The sequence below is a fragment of the Drosophila albomicans genome, chromosome X (assembly GCF_009650485.2).
Source record: "Drosophila albomicans strain 15112-1751.03 chromosome X, ASM965048v2, whole genome shotgun sequence".
NCBI classification, from domain to species: Eukaryota; Metazoa; Arthropoda; class Insecta; order Diptera; family Drosophilidae; genus Drosophila; species Drosophila albomicans.
Window position 1 is genome coordinate 26,474,918 of NC_047627.2, and position 24,729 is coordinate 26,499,646.

The 24,729-nt window shown below is 38.9% G+C and overlaps 2 protein-coding genes across 6 annotated transcripts in view; one reads left to right on the forward strand and one right to left on the reverse strand.

Moving 5' to 3' along the window:
* Nucleotides 1–1,277: 1,277 nt before the first annotated feature.
* LOC117565765 (coronin-7) lies at nucleotides 1,278–13,520 on the reverse strand. 4 transcript variants are annotated; one of them, XM_034245036.2, is made up of 15 exons: nucleotides 13,381–13,520; nucleotides 9,945–10,432; nucleotides 9,662–9,848; nucleotides 8,587–9,143; nucleotides 8,372–8,524; nucleotides 7,303–7,845; nucleotides 6,612–6,792; nucleotides 6,434–6,531; nucleotides 6,120–6,152; nucleotides 5,830–6,002; nucleotides 4,309–5,226; nucleotides 3,898–4,243; nucleotides 3,012–3,147; nucleotides 2,841–2,935; nucleotides 1,278–2,772 (listed from the first exon to the last, which is right to left on the reverse strand). In XM_034245036.2, the coding sequence occupies exons 2-15, from the start codon at nucleotides 10,251–10,253 to the stop codon at nucleotides 2,680–2,682; spliced, it is 3,822 nt and encodes a 1,273-aa protein (XP_034100927.1). In that variant the 5' UTR covers nucleotides 10,254–10,432; nucleotides 13,381–13,520; the 3' UTR covers nucleotides 1,278–2,679. The 4 variants fall into 4 exon arrangements, with proteins under 4 accessions (XP_034100927.1, XP_034100935.1, XP_034100940.1 ...); XM_034245044.2 differs by lacking the exon at nucleotides 6,120–6,152; XM_034245049.2 differs by lacking the exon at nucleotides 7,303–7,845 and having other exon boundaries at nucleotides 13,381–13,519.
* A 562-nt stretch (nucleotides 13,521–14,082) lies between these two features.
* LOC117568720 (guanine nucleotide-releasing factor 2) overlaps nucleotides 14,083–24,729 on the forward strand; it is a 29,974-nt gene continuing 19,327 nt past the window's right edge. Inside the window, exon 1 of one of the 2 annotated variants that reach the window (XM_052004924.1) lies at nucleotides 14,083–14,527. In XM_052004924.1, the coding sequence (XP_051860884.1) occupies nucleotides 14,479–14,527 (49 nt within the window). In that variant the 5' untranslated portion in view covers nucleotides 14,083–14,478. Of the gene's footprint in view, nucleotides 14,528–17,610; nucleotides 17,888–24,729 lie in introns of those variants that run through there. The other variant, XM_052004766.1, reaches the window with a different exon arrangement.

Sequence of the window (24,729 nt, forward strand, 5' to 3'; positions counted from 1 at the left end):
GTATGCTTTGTTGTTGTTGTTGTTGTTATCTCACCTTTCGCTCTTTCTATCCATATTCTCATTTACTTTTGCTTTTCTTATCTTTGCGTTAAGATCATGTCATCATCGTCATTCTCATATCATGGTATTATATCATATCATTGCGATTATTACAAAAATGTTTGTATATATGTTTGTTGTTGTTGTTGTATATATATAAATATAAATAAGAGAGACATTCAAAAAGAATAATGTATGTACCTAAATATATATTTATATGCATATATAAATATATGTATATTTGTTGTTGTTGTATATAATGTATTGTATGTATGCGTATATATCGTATATGATATATACATCTATATATGGCTAATAAATACAATATCAGCATCAATTTCATCGAAATACAAAAAGTTATCTTTTCTTTTCTTTTGTTTTTTTGTTTTTGCTTTGCTTTTAGAGGTTTTCTTTTTTTTTTTTAAGACAGTTTGGGAAATGAACGCAGAATTTTGGAATTGAAGAGAAAATCTAGAGAGATTGTTGGCATAGTTTTGTGTGTTGTTAATGCGTTAAGAGAGAGAACATCATAATAGATATTAGTATTATTACTATTATTATTATTATTGTTATTGTTATCATATGCTAGATAAATTTTGGGTATATTTTATCATTTCATTTTTATTATTGTAAGTACTAGTATTTTTTTTTTCGTTTTTTATTTTTGACAATCTAATATCATCTTGAAACATGAAAATGCCCACGGAAATGTATCGAGTTTTCTTTTTTTGTTTTGTTTTGTGAATATTTCTTTTTTGTGAGTAAATGCAACGTTATTGAATTGGAATAAGTTTTCTGAATCTTTTTTCTGTATGTTGTTGTGTTGTTGTCTGTCATGGTCACTTGAACTATATATACATATATAGATAGAATATACATATATATATATATAGCTACTAGGCCTAGCTCTATTGCCATTACCCGAGAATGTTGTTGGTCGAATCAGTCGAATTATTTCATCAGTTGTTGCTGTATACAAAATATATATATGCTATATAAATATATAGATATAACTATTGCAAGTACAAAATGCTATACGTATTTGTATATATGTAAGTTTATGTTTTGTATATCGTATCGGTTCTATATATTGTGTATTCAGTATCGTTATCGGTATCGGTATCTGTATCTGTTATATAGTTTCTAGTCTTACCATATTCGACACACAAATTTGCATCTTTTTCAGTTTTGTTTTGTTTTTCTTAAATGGCAACACGGATGCGCTTTACTCGCAAGTCTTTTCGTTTTACATTTTGGAATTACATAATTGTATTTGTTTTTTGTTTTGTTTTGTTTTTTTTTTCTTCTTTTGATTCAGTTGTTACATTAAGTATTTGATTTGATATTGTGTATACTGCATACTGTGTATATACTGTTTAGGTTAATTAGTTATTAACAAATTCTTCGCTTGATTGGCTTACGCACAGTCTCTATAATTGTTTTTTTCTTTTCCTGTTCTTGTCATGTTCTTACTGTTGTTGTTTCTTTACTTCTGTGTTGTCAATCGCTTTTACAGGGTATCTATGCGTGTTCGCAAGGAAGCAGTGAATAAAGACAAAGACTAGAAAGACCAAAAAAAAAAAACACTAACAAAAAAAAAAAAAAAAAAAAAACGTAAAGCGTCAAACTGCTATTAAAAATTTGTCCTCTATAGTATATGCTATAAAATATATCATCATAAAGAGTGGAGTGTAAAACCGTGTGTGTATGCGTGTGTTATTGGGTGTGTGTGTGTGTGTGTGTAGGCCCGGCTGAGCTGCTCCCATTGCCAGAGTCGAAAATTGACTATATAAAATTTATAAATTGTCATTTGAGAGAGAGAGAGAGAGCACATATCGAAATAGACTGAGAGAGGTAAATACTTGTAAAGCTCTAAAATAGCTGTCTATATATAAATATATATCTATATATGTCTAGATAATTATACAAATACATTTATGTAAATATATCCTCGTTTATATGGCCACAAACTTAAGCGAAAATCATATAGAAAATGATAAGTGTTTAAAATGATGTTTATGCTAAACTAATTTGGACTAACTACTTAAACAAACACATAAAAAAAACACACGAAAACAATATGCGACAAAACGTATCGAAATTAAATATATATATATACTAAATACATATATATATTGTTGTATATAAAATATGTTTAAAAAAAAAACTACATAAAAACGTTTGCTTAACCTTTGTAATTTGGCAATTATTGAGCAACTGCAGTGGGGGGATTCTAAAGGGGCGTGGTGGGGTCAAGGTTGGGTTGAAGGAAGGAAGGCAGGACACATTGGCACAACCAGTTAGCACTGCATACTATTTCTCTCTCTTTCTATCGCTAGCTCTGTCTAGTGAGGAAGAATGTCCTTGAGCATTGTGCTCTTAAAATATTGCCTAACCATCAAATTCTTGTCCATCTGACTGTCTGTCTGTCCTTCGAGCTGTGTGTGTATGTGTGTGTGTGTGTGTGTGTATATGTCTGGGTGTTGTGTAGTGTCTGTTGTGTTGTGATTAATTTATGCACACAAATTGTTTGCATATACAAGAGAGAGCTGAACTTATCTATGAGTGTTGTATATGTTATAATATAGCTTATGTGTTGTTGTTGTTATTATTGTTGTTTTTATGGTTGTTGCCTGGGCGCTACTCCTGCCACTCGTTCTCATCGACGCCCTCCATTTCGTCCTGCTCCAATTTGGTTGTGTACTCCATGCGCGCGCTAACCGATTTTTGAATCTATCAGAAAATAGAGATAGCAACACATTAGTTACACATATTAGAAAGAGAGAGAGAGAGATATTTACCTCCTGTTGTTTATTGCTTTCATAGTCGGATTTGCTGGCGAATTGCGAGTGATCCGGTTTTTTAACTGCCGCTGACACTTGTTGTATGGATGACACTAGAGAAACAAATACATTTTAAGTGAGAAAGTCTGCGACAGAGACAACACGATAGAGAGAGAGAGAGAGACTTACGCGTATCCATGCCCTCCGGCTTGAGACTGACTTTGGCAGCGGCCTTGTCGTTGCAGCCAAACCAATCATCCGCCGAGAGCGTGGCGCTCCATGTGATGCGAGTGGGTGGAAACAAATCATCCTGGAACAGTTCACTCTGCGGACGGTGAGAGAAGAGAACAAGGCATCAAATATATAGTTAAGAATCAAGTAAGAAAGCTACCTGAGATACCTGTTAGCCATTTTCAATACCATAATCTACAAATATACCAAATTAATATACTGCAACAATACTAAAATATACTAAAAGTTGTATTTGGTATATCGTCACAGTACTGCATTCAAATTATTTATTATTTATTTACAAATTATTATACAAAATAATATAATAACTAAAAGAAGGGAGTGCTAGTAACTAAAACCATCGACTAACATAGAGTACAAACTATACCAGATTGCACCATGTACATTAAAAATATACCATTGAGTACAAAATATACTAGATTATCAGTCAAAGCATCTAACAACCAATTGCAGTAGCAATTTTTTGCCATAGAAAAGTATTTTTTTTAAAAACTTCTACAATTTGTGTTCGATTGCAAATAAATTTTCATAAATCACGATTGTGTTTATCGAAAATCGTGACTCTAGATTTAAATCTACGCTTAATATTCAATTCTGAAGGCAGAAGTGGGGTGACGAAATTCAGAAACAAACTTGATCTCGGTGCAAACATAGCAAGTCTTTATCTCTTATAGTCTCTGAGTATCTGTCTCGGTTGACCATCAAGAATAAATATACTTTACAGGGACAGAGAAGATGCCCTCTTCTGCCTAAGAATAATACCTTTCTATCCTTTGGGTACCAGTTGTAAAGAGAAATCAAATCAAATCAAATGTGGTCCTACCTTAATGCGCGGCACTGTGAAGCTGAGCGGCTCGATGGTCGTGTTTGTTAGCCTGTATGCCTTGGAGAACTCCACGCTGGCGACATCGCAATGGTTCTTGGTGAGAAAACTGAGGCCCTGATGCAACGACGAGCAGCGATGATGCGACAGCGGACAAATGTATGGCTCCTCATCGGTGATCTCATAGCAATAGATGGTGGAATCGCCCTTGCCGGTGACAAACAATGTGGAGCTATCCTCATCGTAATACGGTATGAGAATCGATGGTGATACATCCAAGCTGGCCGTGTTCAATGGCGCCGTCAACTTTTGTGCATTATACACGCTAATCTGACGCTCCGATACCCTATAAGAGAAACCAATGAAATGTTAACTAAAAGCTAAAAAGTATTGCAATTTCGTTGAACTCACTTGTCGAAGCCGGTGCACACAATGTAATGACCCTCAAGTGCCCAGGTGATGCGTGCTCCACGCGTGCCCACCGGACCGTTGCCCTCACGGATGGGTGTCTCGGATTTGCGTGGATTGTAGACACGTATTTTGCCATCCTTGCAAACGCTGGCGCCCAGCTTGCCGCATGGACTCCAGGCGAAGTCAAAGATCTGATCCGTGTGGCCAGTCAGGGTGCACATCTCCTGCATGGTGCGCAAATTCCACAGCTTGATGGTCATGTCATAGCTGGCCGTCAGCAGTACATCGGCAGCGAGTGGATGAAAGCGTATGAAATAGATCTTGTCCAGATGCGCTGTCAATTCGCCTTGCGGCGCATTCGTTGGCTCACTCAGGCCGCCCTCATCGATGCGCCACAATTTCACAATGCCATCGTCGCAGGCCACCGCCAGACGCTGGGCATCGAATGGATCCCATTGAAAGTCCATAATGTTGCTGCCATTCACCAGCGATGGAATGACACCGTCCGGCAATCGGCCGGGTCGACTCAGCTCAAAGATGGCAATCTTGCCGCCAGGTCCCGAAAGCGGAACGGCGACACGCTCGTGATTGGCATGGAAGCCATTGCATTCACCGGGTATTTGACGGCTCAGATTGCGCAAGTTCTCAATGTGTGTCGACTTGTGGCCGGGTGTGCCCTTCAAGTGCCGGAACTTGGACACCTTGCCAAAGACGGTCGATGTGCGTTTGGTTGACGCCGCACTGAATGCCGCCTCCGTTGCCGACTTCTTCAGTCCCGCTGCTCCATTGCCACGTCGATGCTCCTCCAGGAGTTTGCCTTCGGGCACCGAGATGCGCTTGCTGTCAATGCCGGCCGAGGGAATGACGTTGCTGTTGCCACTGGGCTTTAGGGGTTCCACCTTCGAGCTCTCACGGCGACTGTGCAAAGCAGAAAAGGAATGAAGAAAATTAACTAAAGGCAAGCAACAACGAGTGTTTGAGTTGCTACTCGTTACTCGTTGTACTTTCAACGAGTAATCGATGCATCTCTTCAATTTATTATTGTCTGTTGCGAATAGTAATAAACTACTCGTTACTATTCATCTTATAAATATTCGCTGTCAATAATAATAAACTTGTTATTCGTTATACTCTCAACGAGTAATCATCACATTTCTTCTAACTATCCGTGGCGAATAATAATAAACTACTCGTTACTATTTATCTTATAATTATCCGTTGTCAATAATAATAAACTTGTTACTCGTTATACTCTCAACGAGTAATTGTTGCATCTCTTCATCTTATTATTATTATTATTGTTAATCTAGTTACACTTATTTTTGTAATCAACTCGATACATTTCTATTTGCAACGAGTAGCAAATTCCACATCTATTGTAACGAGTAATAAGCTATATCGTAAAATCAACTCGTTACTTAAGCAACGAGTGATTCGCTAGCTAATTGCTCTATTGAGTGTATAATTGAATAGTTTACTCGCATCATTTTTGTCTCTCTACTACTCTCAACGAATACTCACAGTGGCACCGGCGATTGAGCCTTCTCGTCCACCTGACTCTTGGAGCGACTCTCGTAGACGCGACGTCGCTCTGCAATGCTGCTGCGCACTGCCGAAAAGCGTCGCAAATCGGCATCTGTACGATCCTCGCCCTCCGTCGAGTTCTCTGATGATTCAGAGTTCTGTTCGAATATCTAAATATATATAAAATGAGGGGACAAAAGAATGTATTTGGTTGTTGTATTTGTAAGCATTGGTATTGATCAACTTTAGTTATGGGGAATATAAAAAAAAGAGCAACCATAGCAGACCTTATCTGATGACTCGTCATCGTCAGCCGAGGACTATAGTTGGTTGTTGTTGTAGTTGTTTGTTGTTGATTCGGGATGTAAAGTAGACAGTAGTAGAAAGCACAGAAGAACACGGAAGCAGGAGTGGAATTATTTTTGTATTTTGGAGTGTTAGTTTTGATTACATAAAAGTTACGAAACGAGTGAGAACAGTAGAAAACGAATTTTGGCACAGGCATGTAAGAGAGGTTCAAGATTTCAAGTTGATTAGTTAAACGTTGTTTTCAACACTCTTCAAAGAATTGATACAAAGCGAAAAGGTTACTCAAACTTACCTTGCGACGCTCCGAAGTTGTCAATGACTTTTGGACACCGTTCCCGTTGCCATTTCCATTGCCATTGCCAGCAACATTTGGTTCACGTTCATGATTTTCTGCAAGAGAACAAAAGAAAAAAAAAGAACAATAATAATCGTTACTCGCTACTCGGTACTCGTTAGTTCGTCGTACTTACTCTTTATTTCAATTTCCACAATGAGATCGGGTTTGGCGCCTTGGGTGGGCGTTTCACTGCAGTTCTCTTGACCGACGCTCGATATATTCTCATGCGAACCAGGCGCCACGGGCACGGCGAACACTTTGTCAAAGGAGACGTCACCAGTGTTGCTCGAAAATGGTTTGGGGCCAAGGCGAGGCTGTTCGACAAAAGAAGAAATTTTGATAAGTTATTGATTAAGGTATACACAGATAGACAAATGTGCCAATAAAACTTGAATCTAATAAAATTGAAATGAAATAAGGAATTAAAATTAAAAATAAATATACATAAAGAAGAATAAAACGCTTAAAACAGAAACAAATTGACCATACAAATCAAAGCTTATACGAAATAAATTCAACATGGGAATTAAGTAATATAAATATAGAAAATGGTGTGTGAAAACGTAAAATTTTGATCGACTACAAAAATTCTATGGGGATTGAAAACATAATAAATATATGTCACGAACTATAAAAAACAATATGAAATAAACGAGAATTGAGCAATCAACTCGAAATTAAAGTAACGAGTAACGACTAACGAGTAACAAACGTACTACAAAATTAACGAAAATTAAATCAACTTTCAAATCAAATCAAATCAAATCAATCAAATAAGCAACCGAAAACGAAAACGTGACAACAATCGAGAGGCAAGCAGACACCTTGTAAGCGGCGGCTGCCGTTGTGCGTGGCCTTGGACGCGGTGTGTTGCCCTCGCCGGCGGAGTCGCCACCGCTGCTGCCTTGTGGCGTGGTTGCCTCCGGCAGCGAGTTGTTGCGCGATGTGCGTGGCATGGGCTTCGGTGGCGAGTGACTGCCACTCGCCGAATTGGTGTCCAATCCTGCCGACGAGGATGCCTCCTCGCTGCTGCCGGTCGAGTGTTCGGTGGGCGATTCCTTCTCATCCACCTGATGGACAATATCCTTCTCGGAGTCTGTCTTATATTTCGCCTCGAATTTGCGTATCAATTCGCTCTGACTGAGACTGCACTCCTGACTGTTGTTCTTCTTCGTGTTGTTCGACGAGTCGCTGTTGTTGTGACTCTCATTGCCATTGCCGTTGTTGCCATTGGCGTTGGCATTGCCATTGTTGCCATTGCCATTCTTTTCGTCGCACTTGCTGCGCAACATCACAACATGGCACTTGCCCTTTGCTCGCTGGTTCTCAAGATTCTTAACGAAATCACTCAGATTGCCGCGATGAATCTGGGTTATGAGGATGGGGATTGATTATAGAACTAACTCAAAGCGAAACTTGCGATCTCAAGAGTGTTTAAATTAGTCTAAAGAACTGCTTAAAATGAAAACTTTAACTAAATCAAGTTTGACTACGTCATATATACTACTTCTTTCCTTAATACTATATTGTGTACCCTACAATTAAAATTAAAATCTAACTTAATGAAGTTTAAACTACAAAGATTGCTTTTAATTGTCGCCTATTTCACTTATTTTTAATGGTATTTTAATATACTATTTGTTTCCTTAATATATTACAAAGTATTAGGTACTTGTGGAATTAAATTACAATTCACATAGTTGCTTTTGTTTCTACTCTACAATTCCATGAAACTGCTTCAACAAAAATTGAACCCGCTTGAAATGGAAAGTTTTTTTTTCCCCCCCAACTGTAAATAGAATTCCCAGAATAGTGTGTAATCTTATCGCAAAGATTAAAAGTAAACCCCAAATATGAATCAATCAATTAAGTAGCCGGCTGGAAACAACTTACGATAATGGGTTCATCGCCATGTTCGCGCTTCGCCGGATCCAGATTCATCTTGGGCACTGGCTGATTGGTGCCCACCAACCATTCGCTGGCAATCAATTCCGTCTTGTAGCCCGTTGTCTCGGGATAAAGATCGGCATGGAAATCGCGATAGGTCTAAGAATGGAAGAGAGAATCTCATAAACAAATAAACTCAATTAAGATATTCGATCGCTCACCTTACGCGGCACCTGATACATAATGGGTATGACCATGTTGGAGGTGAGTTGGAGCACACGATTCACCTCGGCCTCCATCACTTTGAGCGCACGCTTGGGCACCAAACAGGCGCCCTTTGTTTGCTCGCCCGTGTGCCGCAATCCCTCAATCAAATACGGATCCTTGTCCGTAATCTCCAAATAATTTATGGTCGTATCTCCCTTGCCGGCCAAGAACAGCATATTCGTATCGGGATCAAAGAGTGGCATCAAAATGCCCGTCGAGCAATCCAACTCCAATGTCTTCTCGGGCGTATTAAAGTTGCGTATATCGCGTATGATCACCTGACGCAAACGTGCCGCATCGAAGCCGGTGGTGAGAATGCGCGACTGATTGCCCAGCCAAACGACACGTGAATCCTTGATGCTCTGATGCGATTCGGCGAGCATTTGTATCGGCGAGCCTTCGGCGCGTGGATCAAAGATGCGCACGCACTTGTCCTTGCAGCTGGTGGCCAAAACGGTGCCATCCTCGCGCCAACTGGCCGACTGGATGACCTCCGGATGCTCATTGTTGGCTGTCAGAGTGAAGGAGAAATTATTGTATTACGGTAGTTTTCGCTTAAATATAACATCAAGAAAAGTTTGGAGGCTCTAAACTTTAAGGCGGCTGAGATCAAGGCTCTAATATCAACGGACAGACAGACAGCTAGATGGCAGAAGCACAGAAAAATATTCACTATGACATCGCCTCTGAATGTGTTTTAAGCAGCGAAATATCCTCTCGAGTATTATCTCCAAATTTGGTGACCGTAACTCTCAAGACAACGTAGTTCTAAGCTTTGAGTCACGTGGACAGACAGACAGACGGCTGAAGGTTGCTTAAATCGTTTTAGACGCTGTCTTTTGCAGCGAAATTGCCTCTCGACTATTGTCTCCAAATTGGTTAACTGTAACTCTCAAGGCAACAGAGATCTAGGCTTTAATGTAAGCGGACAGACGAAGAGCAGAATCCAGCTTGGATTGGTTTTTGCATTATTTGAAAGATTTCACATTCAGATCATTGATGATACCTAGGAAAATCTCCTCTACTTACAGAAAATCTCCTTTTGGGCCGCAATGTCGAAGAGAGCCACACAACCCGCCGCTGTGGAGTACATCAAACCATCGGCCGTGGGATGGAAGCCAACAGTCTCAACGCGTCGCTGCTTGTGTGAGAAGACAGCCTCGGGATCGGAGAGCGACTGCTCCAAGCCCTTCTCCGGTATGTGCCAGATCTTTACCTAAAGAAAGCAGGTAAGGGTATTAAATAGGGTTGCCACCCAACACAAGACAAGTCGAAGACTCTCTCTCTCTCTCTCACTTGCTCTCTCACTTACCAGGCAATCCTGCGATGCTGTGGCCAAGAGGCCATCATGAAATGGCGAGAACTTCAAATCTGTCACCGTGTCCGTGTGTCCATGGAGGAGTGGCATCGTTTTGCTTTTGCGTCCGCAATCGTCGAGCGGCAGCACGGCAACACTGGCGCCGCTATGCTCCCAATTGAAGGCCATGAAGGCGGCCGAGGCGGCGATATTGTTGCCATACGTCTGATAGCTGCCCACGCAAATCTCGCGAACACACGCCTCCGCCTTTGGCACAATGGGCGCGGCATTTTTGTACTTCGAAGCCTTGAAGCGCCACGCCATTGTGTCTCTGTGTGTGTGGGTGTGTGAGTGTGTATTGATATAGAGTATCAAATAGTCGGACTGACTTTATTCGCACCAGTCGCTGCTGCTGCTTCTTCACTTCTATTTTATTTTTGTTTGTATTACTTGTATTTATTTATTCTTATTTGTAGTGATTTTTTTATTTTGCGGTTTAGCGGCTGCAAATGGAAAAATGTGATATTGCTATGAATAAACAAATAAATAATAAGCAATGTTTAGTTATCGCAATCTGAAACCCCCTCCTCTCTTCATTCGCCTACGAATGAATCAGCCAACGCATCACACACACACATACACTCATCAATTGATAAGCTGCCGTTTCGTTTAGTGATATGATGATGAATGCGCCTGTCACGCCCACACTTCAAATAACAAGAATTACTCACGCACACACACACACACACAGTCACACGCAGAGGCAAACACTCACAGACTTACGCACAGCAAGCAAACACACTCACACACTTCAAGCCACTGCTGCGAAACTTCTGCTTGCGACTTGTTGTTGTCCAACTGCACTTGGCGACAATTATTGAGGACTTGCACACATACATACACACGCAAATGCATACAAACACTCTCTGACATACACACACACACACACGCGCTTTGTGCATGCGTCTCGTTTTGTCGCATAAAAAGAGAAAGCACAAATAGCAAGAGCAACAAAAACAATTGGCATTGCAATTTGTTATGCGGTGAATGCCAAATGCGCCGATTAACCGATTGACGGCGTTTTGCCGGATAAGCTTAAAGCACACATACACACACAGACACACAAGCACACAGCGTCTTTCGTTGGCCGTCGTTGTTGTTGTGTCCTTTCCGGTGTGTGCAAAGAAAGCTTTTTGGTATGCGGCAAAATAGTGCTAAATCAAGTGTGGTTGTATTGTTGTTGCTGCTGGCCACTTGTAAGCACAATAAACAAGTGCCACGCCTCACTTGCAATAATACACTCAAACACACACACACACATACACACATCGATGTGAGCTATTAGCTTTGTGGACCTGCGTGCTGAGCTTACTACATTTTTTTCGCTACTCTTTTTTTCAGCTACTCTATTTAGTAGCAGCAAAATACCAAATAAGGCAACAAATTTTTTAGTTCCGTTTCTGGGCATGATTCATGCAACGACGGCGTCTAGAGAAATTGCTGCTACACATACACACATACGTACAATATAAGAAAACCACGCACACACGCACACTCACACATATACTGCACCGCAGAATTAACGTGAAATTTTGTTTGTTCAAAAACTTTGCAATATTATTTTTATATGTTTCGCGCTGTTGGGCTGCACTTTTCTTATGATGGGCTGCACTGTTTATGCTTTTCGGTGCACTCCTTACACTCGCTCGCACATACACACACACACACATGTACACTCACGCATACATTCGTAAAGGAGAGTTGCACTTGCAAAAGATACAGAGTTTGAACGGCAAAGTATCTAGGAAAGTGCCTGCCAACCACTTTTTTTCTTGATTTCAATTGTATGTTGTTTATTTTACTTTGTTTTTTTTTTTTGTGCTGCTTGTGTTTTTTGCTGTTGTTTGCGCTGACAGCGTATAAATTCAAGTGCAGCGCAGCTTGCGGCCAATAGCAGGAATAGCAAAAGCAGCAGCAACGACAACAACAACAATAACGGCAACTAGAGCTTCAATGTATTGAAAGCAAGCACACACAGCTCTAGCGGCCAGTAGCAGTAACAACAACAACAACTGCAGCAGCAACAACAACAACAACAACAAGTAGAGACAGTTGTGCTCAGTTGATGGCAAACGACGCGTGCGCAAATTCAACTGGTTCGTTAGAAAGCGGCAAAACAAATGACCATCATTGGCTGCGGCGGCTGCTGCTGCTGTTGGCATTGCTGTTGCTAGTGGTGGTGGTGGTGTTGCAGCCACCAGGTAATCGGGTCAAGTGATTTAGAAAAACCAACGATAGCAAAAGAAAGAAAACTGCGCACAGGCTGCTGTGGACGGAAGTGGGGTGGACAACAACAACAACGACACGAACGGACGACAAGCATTGGCAAAAAAGGGAGATACAAGTGCAGCGCATACACAAGTGCAAAGCGCAACCTGCAGGCGAGTAGCCGTACTACAAACACAAAACAGCATCCGTGCACAAGCGAGAGGGAGAGCGAGGGAGTTGAATAGCTAGAGCCAAACAGAGAAAAAGAGAGCGTGCAAGCAAGAGAGTGCAAACTGTCTATGTTAGTGTGTGTGCGCGCGCGTCTGGGGGTCTCTCTCTCTCCCTTTTTATTTCGACACACAGGGTGCAACAGCAATATGTATGTGTGTAGGATGCGGGGGCCGCATTCGACTACGTGTGTGTGTTCAAATAGAGAAGCTTTGTTGGGGGTGGGTGGCAGCGCCGGCACACCGGCATATAAAGTATACACCGGTACGGTAAGGCAAGCCAAAGGCAGCTTTTACAAACACTTTTGAGCTACTGTTTTGCTTTTTCAACCACTAGACAAAACCGGGCAGTTGGACAGAGATAGCGAGGGTGATGGAGAGGGCGAGGCGAGTGGCGAGAGGTGAAGCGGCCTCCTGGTGGTTGCTTCCATTACGTGTTTGTTGTTGCATATGCATTTATTGACATTTTTTCTTTCTTTTTTTGCCAACGCTTGTAATGCACTTAATGACTGTTGTTACTTTCTAGTTTTTTCTTTCAGCGAATGCGTGCAATTAATTAGTTGTTGTTTATGCACAATTATTTTACGTTGGGTGTGTGTGTGTGTAGCATAAAACGGATGTGGTAGTAAAAGGAGCTTGGGCTTGTTTGTTTTTTTTTCAGCCGGCACACACCCTTTTTAATACAACTACAATAACAGCACTAACAACAAGAGCACACAACGAAGCTGAGCCGACGACGCTGCGTTCTGGGCAAACAAAGGAGCAGTTTTGCACCCGATTCAGACACACACATACACTTCTATATGCAAACATGCAAAAAAAAAACTGCACACACATACACAGTCACAGACGCATCCTCAGATGCGATTTGATATACAAAATAATTTAGCAATGCTATTGAGTTTTTGTTACTTAAAGATTACAATAACAAATTCACTTTGCACATAAAAACTCACGATTTTGGCACGCCCTTTTAACCAAATTTCACTGCAACTGCACAATATTCGTTTAATTTTCGTATAAATGTTGCATCGGCTTTCTTCGGAGCCGTGCAGCGTGACCGCAAGTTAGTTTTAAAACATGCCATAAACGCAATTTTGGTATTTCTTTGTAGCAAAACGTTATTGAAAGGTTGGTCCCACTGTCGCGGTCTTCCCCGCTTTTTATTACCAGCAAAACGCGCTCTCTATTATCAAATGGATCCCTTTAGAAACCTGAAGCAACAGCAGTGTCGTAAAAGTGTTAAGAATTAGTTAAAGCAATGCTATTAATGTTGTAATATGTCAATGTAAAATTTATTCCCCAAACCAAACATTTTTTGAAAAAGGACATCTACATTAGATCTATTCAAATATGAGCAGATTAGCTGAGAAAATGTAAATAAATTGTACGCAAATGTATATTACATATAATATAAATTAGTGACGAACGCAATCTATATAGTTTTCTGAATAAACAATTTATTAAAAATAGAAAAAATAATACAGTTGCACAGTGTGGCCACCAGATGTGATAGACGAATGGTTGCCACATCGATGCATTTAAATAATCGATAAATTACGTCGTCGATTGCAAAACGCACAGGGCTGCAATGCAATTGATACTCGCGAGCCCTGGAGCTCCTAGCATCGATAGTAACGTAACGATAGTGCCATCGATTGCTTTGCTGCTTCTAAACTGCTGCAGCAAACTGTATTATTTTTTTTTGTTATTTATTAAATGAAGTTGGAAATTAAGTTGATTGCATTGCAATGTCAAAGTTAATGTCAAATAATAACGCGTTGGAGCGTAATTGCGCATTGTGATAACGTGTGGTGCAAACGCGGGGCAAAACGTGTGGAACCGTCGTAAACGTAAAAACGCGAGCGCTTTTTGCTTTGCGGGTGTGCGTGTGCAAGTGTATATGTGTTTGTGTTGTGAATCTGCTCGTGAGTGTGTATGTGTGCGTATGCGTATAATTTTGGTGTGCGGCGGCTGCAGAAGGCAACGACTCGACGCGGCGCTGCCCCGCAGCAGCAGCAACAACAACAACAACAAACAGCAATTCTAAATCAATGTTGTCAACAGCCAAGGAAAGCAAAATGAACGTCTTGCACAAAATGGGTAAGTTAATACAAACAAAAAACAAGAGCGAGAGGGAGAGGGAGAAAATAAAATATTAATAGATGTAAGAAAAACAAAAGTGCATTCGAATGCTTCCGTTTCCTTTGCTAGCAGCAGCAACAACAGCACCTGCAACAGCAGCTTAGCTGTATATCCATACATACACACGCAAACAGTGTGCGTGTGTGTGTGTATGTATGTACATTGGCAACTCCTTCACAACTGTGCCTACAGCAATAAATATAATGATTCACACCAAGGCACAACAACAACACCAACGTAAAAAGAAGAAGACGATGCAGTAGAGGAAGAGCAACAAGACTAAGAATAATAATAATAATAGCAGTCAAAATCCTGTTTCTTTTCGTAATTGCCACCCACACACAGACACACACACACACACACACACATGGTCGCTGCCCCAAAAATGTGCAGTTGGTTTATGCGTTGGGTTTATCAACAAGTCTATATTTAGTGCATGCGCCTCGGAGAAGTGTTAAAAGTGAAGTAACAGACGCACACACATGCAAATGCACATGCACACACATGCTGCTGCTGGTGTCCCCCTCTCAACACCTCTCGCATCCGCCTACGCTCACTGTGCACTCTGATGCCTGTAGCCATCCCCCTCTAGCGCCCACCGCTAGCTACTCTTGAGGCGACTGCTGGCTGCATTTTTGATTTTTACTCATTTCGACGATGACGTACATATTTGATTTGGTTTGTTTTTTTTTCTCTCCTTATTTTCGGGCATCGATTTCGATAAAGTTCGATAAATCGCAGTTTGCATGCACATTTTTGCATAAATTGCAGTATTTTTCCGATTTTAAAATACAATTTAAAAAGGCAAATATAATAACTTGCATATTTTTTTATTAAAAAAAACAAAACAAAAAAATGCAAATAATAACTGCAAGTTGTCCGCAAATTTCAAGGGCAATTCGCCTGCAGCCAGCCTGCACTTTATGTTGGATGTGGAGTGGGACTTGAAAAGGGGAAGGAGTGGTTGATGCGGTTTTATTGCCGACTACTGAAAAGCATAACGGTTATTTATGTGCCTGGAACTCTAGGCAGCTTTAGCTTTTGACAACTGCAGGCAAAGATAGCTCGATAATCCCCAGGTACACATATACATACAAACAAACATATGTATGTATGTGTATGTGTGTATATCTATTTATGTATGTTAGTGTGGGTGCGGGAATAAGCAAAGTACTCCAACGGTTAAAGGTCAGCCTAGTTGAGCGCCCCCAAAAACACACAGCGAACGAAGCAACACACAGCGCTTATCACTAGCAACCAAATCACCTGTTCTACACCTGCTTTCCCCAGCCTCCCCCTTCCTTTCCAAGGTCATTAGCATTTTGTTGTTATTGTTATTTTTTGTTTTTTTTTTGTTTTTTGTTTTTGTTGGTGATTTGTTTTTGTTTTTGCTTAGTCAGCATACTGAAATAGCGCTGGCAAACTCCAGCCTATTAATCACTATAAATAAATCACACAGATTTTGACTCTATGACTAAAGTGACTTTATCCCCCTCTCTCGCTCACTACGCTTCGCTCCTTTGCCTCCTCCCTTGCTCTCTTCCTTTCTCGCTCCAGCTGCGTAACCGGGGGAGCTGCAGCTGATTTGCTGGCTGGGTAAACTTTAGCAGTTATTCGTAAGCTTTTTTTGCTTGGCCGTGTACAGCTTTCGGCGAGCTTTCGCCAAAAGCCTTTTTGTTATTGTTGTTGCCGTTGTTCTTGTTTTGTTTTGTTTTGTTTTTGTTTCTTTCTTTCTTTTTTTTGCCAGTGCAAAGTCTCAGTTTCTGTTGTCGGCAGACGTCGCGTTGTTGGCTTGCAAATAAGTAGTTTATTTTAGATTTGATAAGCGCAAAAGCATTTGCCGTGATAATGGGAACCTCTTCCACTAACAAGACAACAGCAACACCATTGAAGAGTGAAGCGCATGCAGAAGCTCACTGCTGCTGCTGCTGCTGCAATGACAACAAAGCGTCGCAGCTCAGCTCACTCAAAACACACTCACTCACAGACACACACGCACACACACACACGCGCACTTAAGAATAGGAAGCAAGAAAGAGTAGCGCCGTCCAGTCATTGCTGACGTTTAACGACTACTTAATGCTCTTTTAAATGACTTCTGACTTTAAAAAATATTATAAAATATTAATATATTGGAAATGACTTCTTTACATACTAATATAAAAATAAAAACAAATGTAATACAAAATATAACACAAGCTTTATAATATATAGCGAATGTGGTTACGCTGTTTATAGTTCCACTTTTGAATGAGAGTGGAGCTTTGTTAAGTTTATGACATTTGCATAAATTCCTAATGCCCATGCTACCGATACTCTTTTCTAGGGTATTAAAAGAGACGTCGCCGTCGACATCGTCGTCATCGTGTTCGTTTAGTTCATTGAAAGTGCAAATGTTGGGCACATTGTTATTGTTGTTATTATTATTGCTATTGCTGTCGTTGTTGTTGTTGTCGTTGTTGCTGTTGTTGCTGGTGCTCAACGGGCCGTGGGCCGCCCATTGGCCGCGCCAAAGCGATTAGATTGTAAAGCAAAAAAAAAAAAAGCAACAGCAGCAGCAGCAGCGACGTCGCTGCGCTCGCTCAGTCAGCTAGCGCTCACAGTCGGCTAGCTCTGAGCTGCGCCTCAGCGCCAGCGTGTGCGGTTAGACAAGACAGACACATTCAGTCAGTCATTCAGTCAATTTCAGTTAGTCAGTTAGTCGCACGCGAAATTTTCACATCAACGTACGCAGCAATCGCGGCGCGCGCGCGTAAACACAACGACACCACTGTATTGACCCCGCCCCACCTCCCTCTCTCTCTCAGCATACGTGTGTGTGTGTGTGTGTCTGTCTGTGGTGATATCATTTGACTAAGGGGTTGGCATAGCCAACGGATCCTCAATGTCACATCAATTGAAGCTCGCTCGAAACTAAAATTGTGAATATAGTAATAAAAAATAATATTACACCCAGAGAGATCATTGCGAGTTATCCAATATTCTTTTCTCTTTTTTTTGTGTTTGTGTTTTGGTTTTTGTTGAATTGTGTTTGTAAATCGATTGAAAATCGTTGATGCGTTCGCTCCAATTCCCGTGATACTAATAACCTTACTACCCCACCCCTCCCCGCCACTTGCCGTGAAGTGGATTGAGTGTGAGTGAGTGAGTGAGATAGCGCGAGTGCATACATGATGCGAGTTTTGAATACCGAGCTGCGATTGCGCTTTAAGAATCGCAAACCGCGTCCCTTCAATCGGGCAGCAAGCGCCGATGATGCAGCGACAGAGGCAGCGGCAGAGACAGCGGCAGATGAGCAGCGACTGAATGGAAACATGCGTATGTATATTGGAAGATAATGGAATGACAGAATGTGTAGAAGAATGGCATATATTGAGAAAGAGAGTGAGAGCGTGCGCTAAAGTGCGAGTGCGAGTGAGAGTGCGACTGCTGCGTGCGATAGTGTGGGTGAGCGTGAGAATGTGAGAATGCGCATGGAGTGTAATCGATAGGTTTGTAATCGTTGGTTAAAGCTGCTGTCAATTGACAGCGAAAGCTGCGCAATCAGCTTGACCTTGACAGCGCGCTCCGATATCGATAAGAAAGTAATTACCCTGCTTTATGATATACGCACGTGCGAGCGTATTGAACAGCAGAAAAAAAAGAAAGAAAAAAATACAAACATAAACTACATGCATAATTGGAAATATCTCATATCGTGCAAGTTCATGCATTTATTTCAATTGATTAATCTCGAATTATGTTAAAGTACTTTTGCTATCGAATAAATTGTACTAGGAAGGGTGTGGAGGTGAATGGAGCGCGGCGCTCGTTCAATTGATCAATTTGTTTTGCACTCACAGCTGAATGAGCAACATTTTGCCAAGCTGATGATGACAATGCTCAATGGGCTGGAAGTGGAACCGGATGCTCTTTCAATTCAATATTGTTCAATTGCCAATTGTAATTTTCCTCCTCATTCTCTCTCTCTCTCTCTTTCACTCTGTCTGTCGCCGTCTATTGTTGGCACATTCTTCAGCCTATTGATAACAGGAGAGATGTGCCAAAAGAAAGTGCATATCTAATCTAATCTAATCAAATCAAATACATAATCGATTAACATATTGACAACAATGTTGTTGTTATTGCTGTCGCTGTTACTTGCCTCACAGACAACTTGTGAGTGGAGGAATGATGTAGATGTAGATGTAGATGTATATTATGAAAAGGGTTTTGTTTAATTGTTGCTCATTGAACAGTTTTGTCGACTCTCGACGGCTTTCACTGCACTTTCTAATGCGCCATCACCTCCAGAGAGGTGCTCTCCAGTGTACTGGATCACTGGAAAGGGAGAGAAGCAAGCGAACAACTAAACAAAGTCATGTGTGTGTGTGTGTGTGTGTGTTGAGCATATGACAAACTATTCTTCTATTATCATCATGACAACAACCTACCTACACAACATCTCATATTCACTTTTTTTTTTTTTTTGACGTGCTTGACATTCACATCATTCACAACATTCAAGCATTCAACAGGTATTCATTAAGCATTTAGCAAAATAAAAAAAAAAAGATGAAAAAAGATTGATATGTGCCTCGTTATTGGTGGCAAAGTGCAAAAGCTGTTGACAGAATTGTGTTGCAAAAGAAACAATGACAACCATTTAAAGTCAAGAAACCACAACAATGAGAGTTCCCCTTTGGTGGCTTATGAAAAGAGCCCAAAAGCTGTTATATCTATTGTGGATTCGGGCTCTTTCTCGACGATAACTGTATGTTGGCGAGGTCAAGCAATAATTCACCGAGTTTCCCGACAATCGCCAGACAAATACTCAAAATAACGCTCAACTTGTAACAATGAGTCCTTTTTCGGTGAACAACTGAAGCAAAGCTCAGATTTGTCACATACAATTGCGGGTTCGGTTCACTTGCTCGTCTATAACTGTATGTCTGTTGTGTTATCTATGTGTACAAAGAGTTTCCTGAACATCCGCTGTCAAACAGCGGAAATCTTGTTAAACTCGTGTGAAAGATCATGTCAAATGTGGTGTTAAAAGACGGGGCGAGAACTAGAGAACTAGAGAAATCGGAATAGCAACTTTATTTAGCACTAAGGTGGTCAGTCAGCTGGTCACGTATAGCACACGACGCTTTCCCTGGTGTCAACTCAACGATATTGTGTGTGGGGGCCTCTTTAACTATAATGCTCCACTCAGTATACTGTACTACAACTACTTTATACAACACCAACTCTGTTTTATTTTTATGCTTTGTGCTTTTCACTTAGCTCTCGCATACTCGTATTCAGCACTTTTGCTTTCCTATAGATTTCATTTTCATGTCTAATAACTGCCAAGCAGCGAACGTTGTTTGTTTGTCGTCCGCATCGTTGTTTGGCTCTAAACGACTTACCAACTATGTCATAATTGGAGCTGTGCCTCCCTCTACTTCACTCTCTTTCTTTTAATATTTCTCTGTCTCTCTGTCTGTGGCTCTGCTTGAGAGGTTTCATGTACTTATGTGCTGTCCATTGTCCGGGTCTGGCTTTCTTCTGGACATACGAGTCAACATGGCGTAAAGTTTTCATTTGCTTGCTCGCTGCACAACTTTCATTCTCTGGGCTCTGAAATTGCAGCTACCAAAAAATTGTGTTGTCTTTGGCATTGTCGTAGTCCCAAAATGCTTCCGCCTTTGCTTTATATGGAACTGGATTTATGTTCTTTATAGTTGCAGTAGATAGTTGTAGTTTTATCCCAATTCTACAAATGATTTTTACCCAAAGAGTTTTGCAATCTTTTTTTTTTTTGTTTTGGTTATCTAAGGAATCCAACTAATCTTCTGCTATTTAGACATGCTATCTTTTAATAAAAGCTGATTAGCTTAGATAACACGCAAAGCATTTCTTAGATACAAAGTACAAATGGAATTACATTTTTTTCAGAAAATTACTTGAAATCAATATCATGTCTAGAATTCATTAGAATTGAAACAGCTGTGAAATTCTATTTACTATTTATTGCTTGATATTGTAAGTTAATCATATACATATTTATTTATGCAAGTTTTTTCTGGAAATGTGTGCGAATCCTTAGCGAATCGGAAATTTCCAAGAAATCTATGCAAACAGTAAATATTATTAGATGTAATACGAGGAATTCATATGCAATGAATGAATGTTTGATTCCATATATAAATTATGATACAGCAGAGAACTTTAAAAGGGAATTATTTGCGAATAATATAAGAGTTAAAGATTACAAATCTTTATAGAGGACAATGCGAAAGCTGCTGCAACTTTTTGTGTGAAGTTTGTGAATTCAAAGTGTGTGTGTATGCAAATGAGATTGAAACCACTGTGCGACAGTGGTGTGCACTGATAACACAGACGTACATGGTGCGGGGGAGTTTGAAAGAGAGCGAGTGGAGAAAAGGGAGGGAGGGGAGTGAAGGCGTAGGCTGTTTGGTAAATTTTATGATGGTTTAGTTTAGCTTGCGTATGAATTGATGACGGTCACAAGTTGTCGTAATATACAGCGTAGCTTAAAGCGTCATCGTCATCATCATAGCTCTGACATTGTTGTCGTTGTTGTCGTTATTGTTGTTGTTATTGTTGTTGTTGGTGTTGTGGGTGACGTACGTACAACCCGTCAACGCACACACGCAGACATACACACGCATAGCCACACACTCGCACACCCTAAAAAGCGGCATTAACTGCGGCTACAACTACACTGAGAGAAATAAATGTTGCATATTCAAATGAAACTTAAAAACTAATATTTTCAGATTTTTAATTATTAAGTAGTTTAACCAGTAAAGCAATAAAGTACCATAATAACACCGTGTTAAAGAAAACTCATTTTAAAATGATTCTACTTTCTTTTTTTCAATGCGATAACGATTTTTTGACTAAACTATATTTAGTTAGTAATATATTTTTTAAAGACAACTGCTTCTGATTCAAGAATTCTTTTAATTTATCTTAACATTTGAAATTTAAAAAAAAAAATTCAAATTTATTTGGATATTCGTTTGTTTCTATTTTTATTATTCTATATAAAATTGATTCCTAAAATTTTAACTTTTCAAATATGTTTTCTTTTTGTGTATTAAAGTTCAATATTTTTATTATGTTTATATATTTATTATGTTGATTGTTGCAAATTTCTACATACAAAAAAACTATATTTATTAGTGATTCTCAATCTTTCATTTTAAATTAAAACAAAAAATTGTTTAATTGGTTCTTAAAATTTGAACTTTTAAAATGTAATTTTTGACACTAGAATTCTTTCAATTAGTCTTAACATTTGAAATTTACAAATTTTATTATTCTATCTCAAATTTGTTCCTTAAATTTGAACTTTTCGAATTTTATTTCTGATTCTACAGTTCTCTCAATTTATCTCAACATTTGAAATTTACTAATTTTATTATTCTATCTCAAATTTGTTCCTTAAATTTGAACTTTTCGAATTTTATTTTTGATTCTACAGTTCTCTCAATTTATATCAACATTTGAAATTTACTAATTTTATTATTCTATCTCAAATTTGTTCCTTAAATTTGAACTTTTAAAATGCAATTTCTGATTCTAGAATTCTTTCAATTTATCTCAACATTTGAAATTTACTAATTTTATTATTCTATCTCAAATTTGTTCCTTAAATTTGAGCTTTTCAAGTTTAATTTCGCTTGTATCGTAAAGTGCAACTTGTGCTTAAGCTTTCAATTTCTCTCAGTGCTTTTGCTATATTCTGTTCTCTTTAGGCCTCTCTTAGTGTGTTTGTGTCTCTGTTTGTTTCTTGCTTCGCTGTTGTAGTGTAATAGGTTCTCGGTGTTGCCTCTTGCCGCCTCTTGTGGCGATTGTGAGTTTCATTTTCGTTTTCGTTAGCGACGCGTTGTGAGTTCTCCTTTTTTTTTTTTTTTTGTTCTTTTTTAGCTTTCTTTCATTTGTTGTTCTTGCGATTTTGTTGTTGTTATATTTCTTGTTGTTACTTATATAGCGCATTATTAATTATGAAGCGTGCTCTCTGCTCAAAAGTTAGCTAACCGTCGACCGGCGCACACAAGAAATTCTGCACTGAAATCATTCATCGGGTTCGCAAAAAATATAAATAAAAATACAAATAAAAGAAAAACGAACAAAATTCAAAAATTAGTGCAAGTGTTTTGTGCATTAATATCATAAAGTGAGTGTGGAATGTAATCGGTTGGAAATAAATTGGAAATTGGAAATTGGAATAGTTGTGAGCTGACGAATCGAGAGCTTTGTGTAATCGAGTAATCGAATCAACAATTGTAAGCAGAGCTTGCCGCTCATCACTTCAATTACACTCGACAACAACAACAACAACAACAATAAGAAGAAAAAGAGAAACGAATTTACAATTCTAAACTTAATTCATGATATTCCAGCAAGTGGATTAGTGGCACACAGGGAGCGGGGGTGAAGAGTAGGAGGAGAGGGGAAGCAATTGATTCCATTGAATGCTTGCATGATGACCGCACCTGCGATGACGTCACGCCATGTGTATGCATGGTACATGAAACAGGGTCAAATCAGCCCTCCACAGCATGTTCCCTAACTATCTATGTGTGTGTGTGTGTGAGTGTGCTTCAGTGTATGTGTGTGCATGAGAACGTGCCATGATCATTGAACTGTGGCGACCAAGTCAAAAGTCGGTTTCTTCTTCTTAGTATTATTTCAGTTTTCTTTTTTCTTTTTTTTTTGTCTTTTCTCGCCGTTTGTATTTTTGCTTGAGCAGCGTTTTTCTCGCGTTGTTTTTTGTTTATGACAAATTTAACGATTTGTTTGTCGTGCTGTTTTTTTTTTGTTTTTGTTTTTGGCGTTGTCTCGTCAACACAACAGAGATTATGTCATGTTTGTAGTTTATTTAGTTGTCTTTTTCTCTTGTTGTTGTTGTTATTGTTTTTTTTGCTTTCACATACCTCGCAAACTGCATTTATGCTGAAATGGTATATTGACTTGGAAATGGTATTTAAAAGTGCAATTTTAAGTGACTAAAGATGTTGCTAAGATTTAAAGATGAAATCTGCAATATTTATTGCTTAAATGATATTAATTTGTAATTGAATTACTGAAATACTTAACACAATTATTGAATTCAACATTTTTTGAATGATTGCATTAATGTAGGTGGTATATTGAATTGGAAATGGTTTTTTAACGTGCAATTTTAAATGACTAAATAAATTGTTAAGATTAAGATTTGTTAAGATTTGTTAAGATTTTAAGATAAACTCTACAATATTTATTCCAAACAAATTGGTATTAAGCTAAGCAATTTGTAATTTGATTATTGAAATTCTTGACAAAGTAATAAATTAGACATTTTTCGAATAATTTCTATACTGTTGAGATGGTATATTGAGAGGGAAATGGTATTTAAAAGTGCAGTTTTAAATCACTAAGTTGTTAAGGTATTCAATAAATTCTTTATTCTTCATTCTATACAAAGTCTGCAATATTTATTCCTTGAAATTATTAAATTCAATATTTGTCCTATAAAATTGCATTTCTGTAGATGGTATATTGTTTATGAAATGGTATTTGAAACTACAATTTTAAATGACTAAATAAGTTGTTGTGATATTCAATAAAATCGTTAATATTCATTCTATAGAATGATAAAGTTTTATATCAATTTGTAATTTGATTATTGAAATTCTAGACACACTTATTAAAATTCAACATTTTTCGAATGATTTTATGGTATATTGAGTGGGAAATGGTATAAAAATTCAATTTTAAATGTCTAAACTCAGTTGTTAAGATTTATTCTTCATTCTATAGAGAGATAAAGTCCGGAATATTTGTTGCTTATCAATTTGTAATTTGATTATTGAAATTCATGACACACATATTAAAATTCAACATTTTGTCGATTAATTTATTTATAGGAAGATAGTAAATGAAAAAAAAAAGTATCTTTTCGAGAGTAAACAGATGTGTGTGTGTTATCTTTTGCGTACATATTTTTTACTCAATGAATTTGTGCTTATCTTATCGATCCACTTTTCGCTTTCCATAGACAACTAGAATCATGTGTAAATCATTAATTTAATCATAATATTCAATTATAGATTAGGACAAAGAAAAAAATACTGGCATTTAATCTTTACTCTGCAAATATTAAAACTTCAACACTTGTGAGG